General features: G+C 37.9%; 1 protein-coding gene across 1 annotated transcript; it reads left to right on the forward strand.

Moving 5' to 3' along the window:
* Positions 1-171: 171 nt before the first annotated feature.
* LOC111604723 (fibrous sheath CABYR-binding protein) lies at positions 172-14,634 on the forward strand. The gene is made up of 2 exons (XM_030223765.1): positions 172-195; positions 13,921-14,634. Exons 1-2 carry the CDS (start codon positions 172-174, stop codon positions 14,632-14,634), a joined length of 738 nt encoding a protein of 245 aa, XP_030079625.1.
* The last annotated feature ends 409 nt before the right edge of the window (positions 14,635-15,043 follow it).

The raw sequence follows: 15,043 nt of genomic DNA on the forward strand, positions 1-15,043 counted from the left end.
GAGGAGCGTAACCGAAACTGAAACCGAAACCAAAACTGAAACCGAAACTGAAATGCTTATAAATAAATTCAATGTCCCGCAAACAAAACGAATTCAATGTCAAATGTAATTTTTTTACTTATTTTTTTGGCTTTTTGGGGCTCTGCAAGGCCCTCTAATTACAAGTTCAAGATGATGCAGCAGTTTATGTCGGCTGTGGGTCAGAGAACTGTCACGATCTTCTGCTACATCAGTTGCATCATGACTTGGCAATTAAGAAACTTATCACACATGCGGCACGTTGACGTCTAGCCATAAGCAGCTTACAGTCATGGAAAAATCAAACCATAAGAAAAATGCTAACAGAGGGAGCGGGTGGGAAGGCAGTCAGAGCACAGACAATGCGCACAATTTCAATCAAATGCATTAAACCAAGCTAAGCTGTCACAAAATTCATCAAAAAATATTATTTCTATATAAACTAAGCACACACCCTCACCCATACTAACATGCATACATTTATATATATATATACCTATAAAACGCCTTTATCCTTGTCCGATTTCCGCAATTTTCAGCGCGTGCCAGACAAACAAAGCGAGCACAAAAAATCAAGCAAAAAGTTGTAAAAAAAACCCAAAATGAAATCAAAAGCAAATACCATTCCTTTTTTTGCAGTGTGCTGCGCCCAGCTCAACGCGTACTCAAATTCAATGTAATTTCTTTGCTTTTTTCTACTATTTTGTGTGTGCGAGCTGTTCTTGTTGTTGCAGGATTAGCAGAAATTGAAAACGTTAGCAACGCACTCAAAAGAAAAAACGAGTCGTATTTCCAGCTCAAACAACTGAAGGGTGAGGGTGCCTAATCGAAAAGATATATATTTATATATGACAGAATATTTAGTTAAAATATTTAAACTCAATAACAGCTATGCTGTGGGGGCACAGGCTGATTCGTAACTGAAAACTTTCGATGCCAAATTGAAATAAAAAAGAAAAACACAGAGGCAGAAACTGTTTGCTCAATTGAATCTGTGACCACGCGAACAGCAGCATAGGTAAATCAAAAAACGTATATATATTTCTGATTCATATGTATATATATATATATATATATATATATATATAAATTGAAAAGTGTGTGCAGAGCTGCCGCATTGACATGTAAAACGCATGCATGCCAAGTCACTGCACAGGACAAGCATCAAAAAAAGTATATATATATGCACATATGATACATAGCTATATATATATATATATATGTAGACATCGATTGGCACTGAGCTCGCTGCATATAGTCAAGAGTGCTTTACCATAAAGAGAAACAAACTGTAAACCAATCAAGGCATCAAAATGTTCAGCTATAAGCCTCTTCAATTTATGTTTTTTTTTTTTTTCATTTTCAAAGGTAAACAGAAAAGATTTGTATTTGTGCCTGAAACAGATACAATTCGAGACAGCTGAAAAATGTGAAAGCTGAGTAAGAATTTGTTAACAAATAAAAGCATCAGATTTGTCATAATAAACTATTCAATTATTGCATTTCACTGAAACTGGCACAAGAAAGGAATAAACTTTTGCCTACAGCAAGCATATGACTAATTTATTTATATTTATATTTTTGTTCTTTTATAGATATGTTGTATTTCTAATTGTTTGATTGGAATCCTTAGTCAATGCAGCTAACATGTGTGTGCGAAGGAAATAACTTATTTTTGCCATGCTTAGAGTTCCCTCAATGTATCATTTGTGTCTTATTCTTTTATGCAATCAAAATTAATTTGTGTTACGTGAAATTGAAGCGCAAACATAAAACAGACAAATTAACCTTGACTATGGAGAAGTATAAAGCGATAACAAACTTTGCACATATAGTTAATCTCTTCAGGTAGTAATCGGAAGTTGCTGAGATTATATTATTGTCAACTGAAGTCTACCGTCATATTCATATACTAGCCTGAGTCATCTAGTCTAATACACATTTATCTTACATATAAATAGCTTGATAAATCTGCTATATTTAAAGTCTTTAGAGTTGCTCAAGCAAGAGCTTAATAATAGCAGAAAATTGAATTTGATTTTTATGATAAATAACTTGATGAAAGATGTTGAGATTGTCTTATGAATGATATACCAGATAGCAGACATTATGGCCAGCATAAGCCTGTATACCTGTAACTCTGCACATTTTACTATATATTTTTGCCATATATTAAATAATTACATTCTCAAGAACTCGCCGAGTACAAATTTCCAATTGAAATATTTCATTTGCTTAGCTAAAAATCAAAATCAATTCGTTCTCTTGTCTACACGTGACCTAAGAATTCCTGCTTTAAATTTACAGTTATGCTTTATTTAAAATTTCACATTTCTGAAGAGGCTCATAAAAAATTCTATATTTTATGATTACATTTTAGGCAGAATTTAGCTGCGCAATTTAAATGCCACTGTCAACAAATCAAATACTCGAAAGAGTTGTCGCTTGATTTGCATGCGTGGCTCGTACGTTGCTGCGCTGTGGCAGCTGCGTGTGGCACAGCGCACAGATACATATAGTATGTGTATGTATATAGAGAGAGAGAAATGTAATCACTTCATAAAATATGCAACAGTTGCGGGACACAAACATGGGGCAGCAAACAAACTGGCTGCAAATTAGACGCAGCTCACGTGACTCTAACTTTAACACATTACGCTCCAATTACGCGCGTGGCAAGCTGGGCGGACTGGGCCGAGCTAGTTTGTTGTAGGCGTGGCATGTGCGCGTGTGTGTGTTTTGCTTTCTGCATAATAAAATCAGTCGCAGCTTGTCGCCTGGCTCCGCCTTAAGCTGCCACAAAGCAACTGCAAATGCAATGCATACTAAACAGCAACAAGCACTTGTGCTCACTTATGCAACAGGCAACTTGCAACATGCGGCAGCAGCTGTCAAGCACACTCACGTGTGGGTGTGTGTGTGAGTGGAGCTTAGGCAAAGCAATTTGCTGGCAACGGCAAAGAGCCAAAGTCAAAGCGCGCTACGAAAATTTAATTACAACTTGAAGGTTTTCCAAATTCCCTAAATATGAGCAAGGAGCTATCCGATCGGGTGTAGACGACTAAGCAAATACTCTATTTTGAGTATAGTAAAAGGTGCAAAAGCTCCAAAAGGTAAGGCTTACTCTGCCAGTATAATTTTCTTACATTAGCCCTGACATACCTTGAGCCTAGCCACCGTTAAGCAAGATAACATTTTACTTTAAAGTTTCTCCCTAAAGGAAGTCCAAAATAGTTTAACTGATAGATATATTCAAGTACTGCTTGTATGAAAAGGAGTTAACTGTAGACCTTAGACCATAGAATTATTCTAACAGCATAGAATATGAAATAACTTTAAATATATTTAAATAACTCGGATTTCTAATAACAGCTGTAGATAAGAATGATGTTTATTGAATATATATAATATATATATCAAACCAATATACCCTTTTACCTACCCTAGCTAGCTAAGCACTTACATATCCAGGCATAAATTATCACTAGATTCGTGATTATGAAAAGCTAAGCTTACAGATTAAAGTGGTAAACGAACTGAAACTTGAGTCAATAAATAATAATTTTTTTAATAATAATCTGTGAACAGGGTATATAAGGCACATATATATACAAGATTTAAAATAGAACTTCCTGACTATCAAAACTTTTTTTTTAATTGATGTTTTTATTTGCAATCTGTCTTATGCTAGACAACAAACAAATTTGTTAACAATTATATTATGTAACAGGATGACTTGGGCTCCAATGAGATCAATCCATATATTAACCTATTTTACGTATTTATCTATTTCTGTGGGGTCTAGGACTATCAAAACTCAGCTATACATCTCAATCTCCAAATCGAAACGTAGACTGAAGTAACTTGCGTAAATCTCCCAAATATTGAAGCCAATACACATTTGTTCACTCCACGAACAGTGTATGAAAAAGGGACTCACAGTTATGCCAGCTCCTCGGATTATTTATTATATTTCAGTTGCTGCTGATTTGCAGCGTTTTTGCTTTTTGGAAGCCTTCGTCCATTGTCAAAGTCAATTTAATTGTCTCAATTATGCGCTAAACGCTGTCGACAACTCCGAGCTGTGAACCCGACGAGAACCCGCGCAACCCAAATCAAGCCAAGGTCAAGGGGCTGACAAATGAGAGTGGGCCTGGGCTGTCGTCTTCATTGTGGCATTCCGGGCAGCTACCGCTTTTTGCGACTTAATAATCAAGTGACTTACTAAAAAGTTAACGCAATTTTGTGGCAACTTCAAAAGTTTGCCGCAACTCTTTGGGGCCAAGCTTTTGTTGCAGAGCCCCCACTTCCTTCCACCGCAATCTCAAATTCGTGCTTTGTTTTTGCCGCTGAGCACATTTTCACGCACAGTTGAATGCACTTTTTGTGCCGTACTCCGGACTGCCGAGGAGAGCAAATGTTTGGCGAGAAATTGCGCAGGTGTTGCGCTAAGCGGGCTAAGGTGGGCACATGGTGGCACGGCTCGCAATAGAGAGCGTTTATGTTGAGACATGAATGAAGTCTTATGAATTTATAGCATTAGCTGCCGACGGGCTCTGTGGCACAGGGTGGCAAGGCAGTCAAAACAACAGCTAAGTTCATTGGACAGGATTAGTTGCTGCTACTCTGCCTAGGGTTGGCGGCATCTGTTAAGTTTCATAGCTTAAATGCATTAATTGCTAAGCAGTTATGAGACACCCTGTGCACAGGTCGCCGTTTCTGCGCCCAATTGTAAACTTGAGCCTCGGCTGCTGTGCCACGTGACGTATACGTAATTTGCTTGTGAAATAATTAAAAAGCAACTCCCACACACACACATCCAGCACCCTGTCATTTTGATAATTTTACACTTATTTGCGCATAATTTCGCAACAGAAAATAATAAATTAAATGCGAAAATTGCGCTCCAAACCCCAAAAATTGAGCAGCGCATGAATATTTTGCCAACGATGCGGGAGAGAGAGAGAGGCAGTCAGCCTGGTCAGTCAACAACATATTTTGTTGTGCAAATAGAGGAAATTGTACAAATATTAAACGGATATATCCTGCGGCGTTGACTACCCGATTTGACGGCTGCAAACTGGGACGAAAGAGCGACGATGTAGCGGTGCCTTGTGACCGAAAACCGCGTGGGTTGATGCGACAGAGTAGGGTAAAACTTTAATGCCAGTTATGGCAGACTCATATGTGAGTGAAGGATTTGTGTGTATGTGTAATGCATGAGTGTGCGTATGGCTAAAGTGTATGTGAAGTGTGTGAAGTATGTGTATAGCAGTTGGCCACAGAATTTGCTCATTTTGCGCCTTTAAGCTGCTAAAGCTACGGCCAGGGTCAGGTGTATGCTGTGTGTGCTGTGTGTGTTAATTCCAGCGGTTGACGTTTATAATTTTACACCAAAACTAATTATATTAACTTGAGAGGCAATGCCAGCTCAACCGAATCAGTTTACGTAATGCATATGTAAGTGCGCTCAACGTGTGTGTTCTACCTGTGTGTGTGTGTGTGTGTGTGTGTGTAATGTTACAACATAATAACAAGAATGGCACTTGGATTGTAATTTCCAATTAAGCTCAATTTAATGCCCAGCAAGGCGAGCAATAGTAAGCACAATGAACGGCAACTGGAAACTGGACACGCAGTCCACTCTCTGGCGGGTGTGAGAAAACAGGCAGCTAGAAAACAGGACATAACACAGGAGGACAACAACCGGGAGCAGTGCTATCAGTTGCCATTTCCATTGCCAATGCCAATGCCAATGTCATTTATCTATACTATATAAGTATTTATTGTATTGTTTGCTCTCTCTCGCTCTGCGAGTGGTAAAAGTTAATTACACTGCCCGAAATAGGACACAAATTGTAGCTGAGGGCCAAAAGGCATGCAGCTGGCCCGATATATACACTGCTAGCTAAGTTGAAGCACCCTGTATGCACTTAAAATATACTGCTTGATCACAGTACTATAGATATCATCCTTATTAGAGCATGATAAGGTGATACACCCTGTGATACACTCTCTATATTGGGGGACATTGGCAGTGAAAGACAATAAAAATAACAGTATAGCTAGTGCACCCTGTGATTGTGCTGGTGTGCATATCAGCTTAAAAACACTCTGATTTGCTTCTGCCCAATCATTGCATACTACAACACCCTGTAATGTTATGTATGTATAAAACACCCTGTATACAGTTAACAGGTTATTTGTTGCATGCTGATGCAATGGAAATTGTAGTAAACATGTGACTTAAGCAGAAACACCCTGTATATAGTGAAAATGTCAACTTTGTCCAAATTATATGGTATTTGATAAACGAGAGTATGGTGAGTCGCCCTGTAACAAGTAAGGGCTAATGGATATCACTTTAACTGAATCACCCTGTATGACATATGTTAAACTTCTATTAACCAAATAACTTTAATAAACATAAACAATACAATATAAGCTATAGATACCAAGTTCGATCCCTCGATGCCACCCTGTGGCATTCACTTGTGTTCACAGTGTACTACACCCTGTGGTTAACCATTTGCCATCATCTGCTGAGCACCGCCTACTGCTTGCCTTAAAACATCACTTAAAAGTAAATTCCAAAGAAATTGTGTCCAGCTGCCACCCACCCTGTCCCAAAGAACACACACCCTGTGGGCAGCTATTTATAAGCATACGTCAGTTTGCAAACTAATTAAATCGACAACTGCTGCTAGGATACAATTTTAATTGAAAGCCATTTGGCATCTAACAACTACAACAGACAAACAAACAAATAAACAGAGTCGCGCTCCTTCGATTCTCTCAAGAACACTCATCCAATGTCCTCCTCTGTCTATATACGTGTGTGTGTGTGGGTAACTGTCTTCGATGTCCTTCTGTCTGCTGGGCACACAAATTGAATTCGAGTCAACACCGTACGAAACTCATTTGAGCGACACGACAATTGTTGTCTCTGTAGTGGAACAATTATTTCAAATTATGCATTAAAAAGTTGCCACACGGCAAGCACGAAATCCATGTTCAAGCTGAAGATGATAAGCTAGCAAATACCCTGTCTATTTATATATCAATGCATAAAACTAACTTTTATAAATATTTAAAAAAAATTTTAATTTTCTTCAACTATTTTTGCTATTTTTCAAACCAGTTTTCTTTCGATAATTAGCGATTTTTGTTAACTATTGATATGAGTTATCAACTGTAGCTCATCATAGGTGATAAAAAGGCTCCTATCTCATTTACATAATGCTATGACAGGTGTTGTAGACGTAATACAATACAATTTTAGAAAAACGATAATTATCGATTGTCACTACAATTAAGAATTTGATTTTTATGTAGCGCTAAATAACCAGATGAGCTGTAAACAGTATCACACGATTGTCAGCGCGTTCGGAGAATTGAGAAAAGGTATCGAACGCAAACAATTCATTGCGAAAAACCGATAATTATTGAGTGATGAAAGATTAGAAGTAGGAAGGAAAGAATAATAAAAATAGGCTTTAAGCTTCAATAAAAAAAATGCAGATGAATTAATTTTTAAACATATCGAAAGTTGTAAATTGATCGATATATATCGAACAACCAATTACGGAAAAACTCTATAAGATATAATACCTATAGTCGAGGTATTAGTCAATTGTTGCCATTCAGGCAAATAATATCTTATACCTTTTGGTTCTGCCCACTTCGCTTATTGCCTACGTCTTTAGCATACCCATTAAATAGTTTATGGGCACAGGGCATCAGAATGAAAACAAATGGCGAATAATTAAAAGTAATTGAAGATGAAATAAAGCTGAAATTCGAGATGAATTCGACGCCGATTTCACGAAATGAAAACCTAATTAAAAAGCATAAATCGTACGAATTCCCCAAAGCGAATCACCTCAGTTCAGCTGGCTCAGCAAGGCGCTCAGCTTGCTTAGCTGCTCCGCATTTGTTCTAATTGAAAATGGAGTCATTATCCTGTCTGTGTGCTGTTCAATGAACTCGCAACTAAAACAAAAATGAGAAGCAAATAAAACTTTTTGCTGCATTTGCAGCTGGACCAATGAAAATTTCAATGTAAATTAAATAGCCACAGCTGAGTTTACACTCGCGTTTAGCTGACGCCAGAACACGGGACACACGCAGAACAAACAAACAAACAAATAAACAGACAAACAAACAACAAACGGCCAAGCAAACAGAAATCAAATGGTTATTGTTGCTGTGCTACGTTCTGGTCCTTGTTGTTGACCCTCGTTGTCCTGTGACCAGCTTTGATGCCTGTTCGGGTTTTTATACATTTATTTATTTTCGTTTTCATTTTCATTTTAGCTGGCTAAGAAAGTTGCAGCCTTAACGATAAAGCAACGCAGTGCAAGGTGTCTGGGGAAATTAAGCGAGCCTCAGGTAAGAGACCCACAGACTCCACGCCACCCCCTCTACAGCGCCCTTTACATCCTGCATACTTGTTGATTTTTAATGAAATATGACTTTGTTGGAGTCGTCGCCGGCCATCAAAGTCAGCCGCAATACGAAAATTGCGCATACGCCACGCTGAACAGCTTGAAGCCAGACATTGGAGTTAATTATTACAACTGAGTGCGCAGCTAATTGGACTAATGCTCAAAAGGTAAAAAGGATATAACCTCCAGCCAGTAGGCACAAGAACAAAATCCTTTGTGATTTTTGCTCTCTAGCCTTTTTTCCAAGAATTCTTTATAAATAGCAACATTTATACGTATAGACCAAAGATAATGTGAGAGATTACAGTTAATTATGGGACAGAATATTTTAATCCCTGCGTGTCCTTTGGCCATTATTATTGCTACAATTCGATATTTATATTTCTTTCGCTTCCGTTTTCCTTATTTTGTTGTTTTTTTTTTTTGTTTATTTAACACGCATTTTCCGGCTGCGTGCATTTAAATTGAATTTTAAATATGCATAGAACACAGCTCGCCACACACACACACACACACAGATAGCAGGTGGCGCTGAGGCCTAGCAGGTGTTTTTGAAGGTGGGCGTGTCACAGCTCACACAAAAGCAAACCTAAGCAGTGGCATCGATTTTTTTATGACTCTTCGGCTCGTTGAGGCTCTTTAAAGTTTATAAATATTTATGGTCATATTTTTGGCAGTTCGCTTTTTCGATTCGAACAAAGCTTTATTTAGCGCAGACAGGTGAGACGAAGAAGGGAGTGAGGAGTATAACTGCATTATAAATGTTGCAGCTGACCTAAAAATGTTATAAATGACGATTTTGATTGGTAAAATATTCACGTAACTTAAGGCTTCCCACAGTTCAACTTAACCAAATTTAAAGCAAAACTTTATGTTAGCCAAGTTGAAATTCGCACGTATTGCGGGGCCATTTATCACAGAAATGGGTGATGAATATACATAAATGCTAAAAAAAGGAAAACGTAGAACAAGCGCAGAGTAAATTAGGTTAGGGCGAGGGAGAGATAGTAAAAATTTTACCCAAATAAATTAAGGTAAAAATACGAGTTAGACAGGGAGAACAAGTGAGAGTGCTCTAGCGGGAAGTATCTGACTCTGGAGCAAAAGATGTATATATATTGAATTTCATCAACATAGACATAAAGCCAAGCTAATACTACAAAAATATATATAAGCAATTCGACCCTTAACACAAGTGAAAAATCGTCTGTTAATCTATACAAAGAAACTCAACCGGTGCCAAGTTATTTCAACAGATAGAAATCAAAAGCTATGACAATTTACATAAATCTCTTCAGTAAATCCTTCTCGCACACTAAAAAAAAGAAGAAGACTGAACGACAGCCGGAAACGTTTCTGGTTCAATGACATTTTTACTTTCCGAATCACATTTTGTTCACATATATCCCTCCTGACAGCCACTCAAGGCGCCTGTTCAAATGTTCAAGAATTTATGTGTTATGATGTCAATCTACATTATCATTGCTCATACCAAGAGCTCATCAAATTTTCAATAGCTCTGTCAGACTTAAGTGGGTGCTTCTTACATTAGCTGTCATTTGCTCGAAGGGGCCTTGCTAACAAGCCATGGCTTAATTAGACGCTACATGTAGTTAATGCTTATGCTTGCTACCTATGTGATTTGAAGTTTGGATCAGCGCATTTAAATGCGACTGTCAAGTCCAAAATTTATAGTCCAATTAAGTGAGTAAGGAGCGTGGGCCACGCTGCGTATGCGCAATAAATTGATTGATGGCAATTTCGTGTCCTTGTCGCAGCAATTTGTTAAACCCCGAAAAAAGGATTCTCATGTCCTACCAGCAGCTGTAAAGAAGCAATTTAAATTTCGTAAATAGATTTGCCAAATCGATATGCCGAAGGACCCTTTTTACAGCCTGCTGCTGCTCCTTTTTTCAGGCTTGCCTATTTAAAATATATAAATATTTTAAGTTAATAAATGCGGCATCAAGTCGACTGGCGCCTGCGGTCGCTATCTACAAGTTGGACAAGTGCTGAACACACACACACACACACACAGATACGAATACACACAAACAAGCATCGACATTTGCATAAACCGTTCCCTGGCCCAGGATTTTTGTTTGCGTTGTTTGCCCAAGCTGCCCTTTTCCAACATTATCCGCCCGCGGCCAGGCTCTAGCTCCAGCTTCAGTTCGAGTTTGTTAAAGAGTTCGCCAGTAGCAGCAGCAGGAGCAGCTCAGGTTAACTTTACAGCCGGTTAATGGTCGATGAGCCGCTGGGAGCTCCTTTAAGCTGTTGCCTTTTATCGCTACAACAACTACAACACCACCTAAACAACGGCAGCCAGTTGTATGCCACAAACTGTGGCACATGTAAATTGAACCTCAACTGACACACAGATACAAGCACACATTGAGAAAAAGCAGGAAAATGGTAAGAAAATAGACATAAAAATCGTATTTTAAATAAAATCACAAGTCAAGAGCAGCACGAAAATCAATGAGGCACAAAATTTATTGCACAATATTTAGTCTGTATATACTCTTTATTATATACCCTATAAATAGGAAAGGGGCGAGAAATTATAAGAATGTGTGTAAGTATAGGTATAAGTATATGTGTAGGTATAAGTATAAGTATAGGTATAAGTATAAGTATAAGTATAAGTATAAGTATAAGTATAAGTATAAGTATAAGTATAAGTATAAGTATAAGTATAAGTATAAGTATAAGTATAAGTATAAGTATAAGTATAAGTATAAGTATAAGTATAAGTATAAGTATAAGTATAAGTATAAGTATAAGTATAGTAAGTATAAGTATAAGTATAAGTATAAGTATAAGTATAAGTATAAGTATAAGTATAAGTATAAGTATAAGTATAAGTATAAGTATAAGTATAAGTATAAGTATAAGTATAAGTATAAGTATAAGTATAAGTATAAGTATAAGTATAAGTATAAGTATAAGTATAAGTATAAGTATAAGTATAAGTATAAGTATAAGTATAAGTATAAGTATAAGTATAAGTATAAGTATAAGTATAAGTATAAGTATAAGTATAAGTATAAGTATAAGTATAAGTATAAGTATAAGTATAAGTATAAGTATAAGTATAAGTATAAGTATAAGTATAAGTATAAGTATAAGTATAAGTATAAGTATAAGTATAAGTATAAGTATAAGTATAAGTATAAGTATAAGTATAAGTATAAGTATAAGTATAAGTATAAGTATAAGTATAAGTATAAGTATAAGTATAAGTATAAGTATAAGTATAAGTATAAGTATAAGTATAAGTATAAGTATAAGTATAAGTATAAGTATAAGTATAAGTATAAGTATAAGTATAAGTATAAGTATAAGTATAAGTATAAGTATAAGTATAAGTATAAGTATAAGTATAAGTATAAGTATAAGTATACATAAGTATATAGAGTAGAGCATTTCATAGTCGGTTCATTCCATTTTCAAGAACTTCAGCTTGTTTTTTGCTTAACTAGCGCCATAAATTATGCTCTACACACACCTAAGACAAATACGCAAACCCCAAGCAGCAACTTTCCAAGCCTAGACACAAAATATTGCACATGAGTAGCTTTTAGACAAAAAGAAGCAAATGAAATAGGCTAAGGAAAATATACGCTAGCAACAAGTTGGGGCTAATCCCATCCATATATTCCCTATAGCCGATTTTCAGGCCCAACTGCGCGTATCGAATGAAAAGTTGTTGCCGCCTTTTAGGCAGACAAACAGCTACGGAAATGATTTACTTGGCAGCTAAGCAGATTTCCAGGCTTATCTAGGCTGGAAAACACACAAGAAGTTAAGGCGCTTATGGATTTGCGTATTTGTTTTAGCTGGATTTGCATAAGTATTATGTAGAGTCTATCTCGCTCACGCTCTCTATGTCGCTCTCTCTCATTTGCATGCGTGAGAGCTATAAATGTTAATGACACGTGGCAGCTGGCCACGCCCAACGCCCACATGCCACACATGTCCAATAAGAGTTCATTAACAATGCCATAAAAAAGAAGGAAAAAAATTTACATAGTTCGATTTAATTTTACAAACGTTTCCAGTTCAATTTGTAATTTATAAAATGAGATGTGTGCGTGTGTATTTGTGTGTGAATGTTATTTTTTTAATTACATTTATGATTATTTAATGAGTTTTACTGAGTATTTAAATTCAGATTTTGGACAGCAGCCGCCAGCAAATGACTTTTTGTTGTTGCTGCGTCACAATAAATTTTAATCAATAAATAATTTCCGCAACAAGTCTCTGATTGCATTTTGATCGTCAGGACTCGACAGCCTACGGTTTGGCAATGCATATTTAAAATATATATATATTTAATTTATTTCAATTACAAATGAGATATTTTCTGACAGCGACACACACACAATGCGAAACAAGATGAAGCCCAACCAAAGGCCCACTTCAGCGGCTTTTTGTGAGGCTCTCGAGTCGTTCCCAACGGCGAGGCCTAAAAATAAATGTAGTACTTCCGCAGTGCTTGAGCAGCCAGCAAATTAACACCTCAACAAAAAAAAAGATGAACTACTTGAGGTGTATGGCTAAAAAAAGCTAAATAATCGAAAGCCTTTGATAGACTAAGAGTTACTCTGTCTTTGACGAAGCAAAGCTATGAGTTTTATAGCTAAATTTAAAGTTAGTTAGACACGACTAACAAATACACTATTTTTACGCAAGAGCTTAATATGTCATGACTGCTAGATACCCTGTATGGATCATAGTAACTTAGTTGAAAGCCAAACCAATCGAGAGCTGTCTCATATACACTTTACAAAACAGCTTACAAATGCATACAATATGTACTCCAATATACCCTCTGCATACCCTGTATATATCAATGTATAACCATCTAGAAAGGTCAAGCACGCTGGCGTACACCACTTGACATTGCAGGCAATAGGAAAAAACTAAAGCAAGGCAAAGGCCGTACACAAATGGCAGATATTGAAGCGCCAAGACTTTGCAGCTGAAGATGAAGACCGGAGACGACATCGAAGCTGAAGCTGAAGTTGAAGCTGAAACTGAAACTGAAGAGAGACTCAAGTGGCGCACTTCAAGCCAAAGGCAACAATAACAAACACAGCAAGAGAGACAAAAAAATACGATTTTTTGAATATTTTTAATTAAGCTGAAGCGAAGCGAACTGAACTGAACTCCAGCTGGAGGCTGGAGGCTGGAACTGGAACTGTAACTGAAACTGTAGCTACGGCTAAGACTAAGGCGAAGGCTAAGGCCTCAAAACTTTTTTGCTATAAATGCGACGGTCGACTAGAGCCAAGCCATCAAACAGCCAAAGCAACTTTTAATTGCCAGACGCAGTTAACCCGAACAAATCGTAAAAAACCGACAAGAAAATGGTAAAACAGGGAATAGGCTATAGACCCTTGTACATATATGCATGGGATAACTTTAACGTTTGCCCTTTTCCTTGCAGAAAATCTTCTCGCTTGGATCCGTGCTCACCCTCTCGGCCGTGGCCAGCGCTGCTTTGGCTGCACCTCAGGGCGCTGCTCGTCTACGTCGCGATGTCTCCGAGCTGGTGGATGCCGCAGCCATGGAATATGTGCCACCGGCAACGGAGTATTTGCCCGCTGATGCCACCGAGGAGCCGAGTGCTGTGCGTGGCGACGAAGGCTACGAGTATCGCACGGTGCGACGCCTCAAGCTGCGTCATCGCAACCGTCGCGATGTTTCCCATTTGCCTGGTCAGCAGTATTTGCCGCCTCCTAGCAACAGGTATCTGCCACCTGCCGTGGTGCCAACACCAGCTGCACCTGCTGCAGCTGATGACACCGAGGAGGTTGTCTCCGCTGTGCAGCCCAAGGTGGCCAACGAGTATCTGCCTCCAGCTGTAGAGGAGCAGCCAGCCAGCACTGAGGCGCCCGTTGAGGAAACGGAAGCTCCAGCTCCGGCACAGCCCTTGGTTGAGGATCAAATCGTGGTCGATGTGCCCACAGCTGAGCTACGTGACGATGGCTATCATTATAAGCAGCCCATGGAGATGCCCGCTGAGCTGAAGGAGGCCGCCAAGGAGTACTTGCCGCCGCTCGACGATGCCGTTGTTGTCGAAGGCCCTGCCGATGGCGAGAGCTCTGTGCTTACCAAGGATGGCTATCAATATCGCGCCATTCGTCGTTACAGATTTTAGATTCGCCTTTTAATCCATTTCGAATTTGACTTTGTGAATTTTACTTTCAATTTTTGTTTTGGAGTTTTGTTTATGTTTTTTTCCTTTAAATAAAGTGAATCTTTGATTGCATTTAACAGCTTTTAGCATAAAATATGATAGATATGAGGAGAGGGAATGCCTGACAAGAGGATACAAAATCAATCAGACAGTCAGATACGGTTATATTGACACAGTCCGTTGTCCTGCCACGCCTTCTTGTGCCTGCTACATACATGTTCACAAAACAATTATACTCTGAACTACTTCAATGTGAATTCAACATTTATAAAATCTTAATTTTGAATTAATCTAAAGCCTTTTATTAAGATCTATATAAGGTAACAAAGTTTGATATTAAGATCTAGACTATCTAGAAGTTTTTTGAGAA

Source organism: Drosophila hydei, unplaced genomic scaffold (genome assembly GCF_003285905.1).
Source record: "Drosophila hydei strain 15085-1641.00,03,60 unplaced genomic scaffold, DhydRS2 tig00000283-arrow-arrow-pilon, whole genome shotgun sequence".
NCBI classification, from domain to species: Eukaryota; Metazoa; Arthropoda; class Insecta; order Diptera; family Drosophilidae; genus Drosophila; species Drosophila hydei.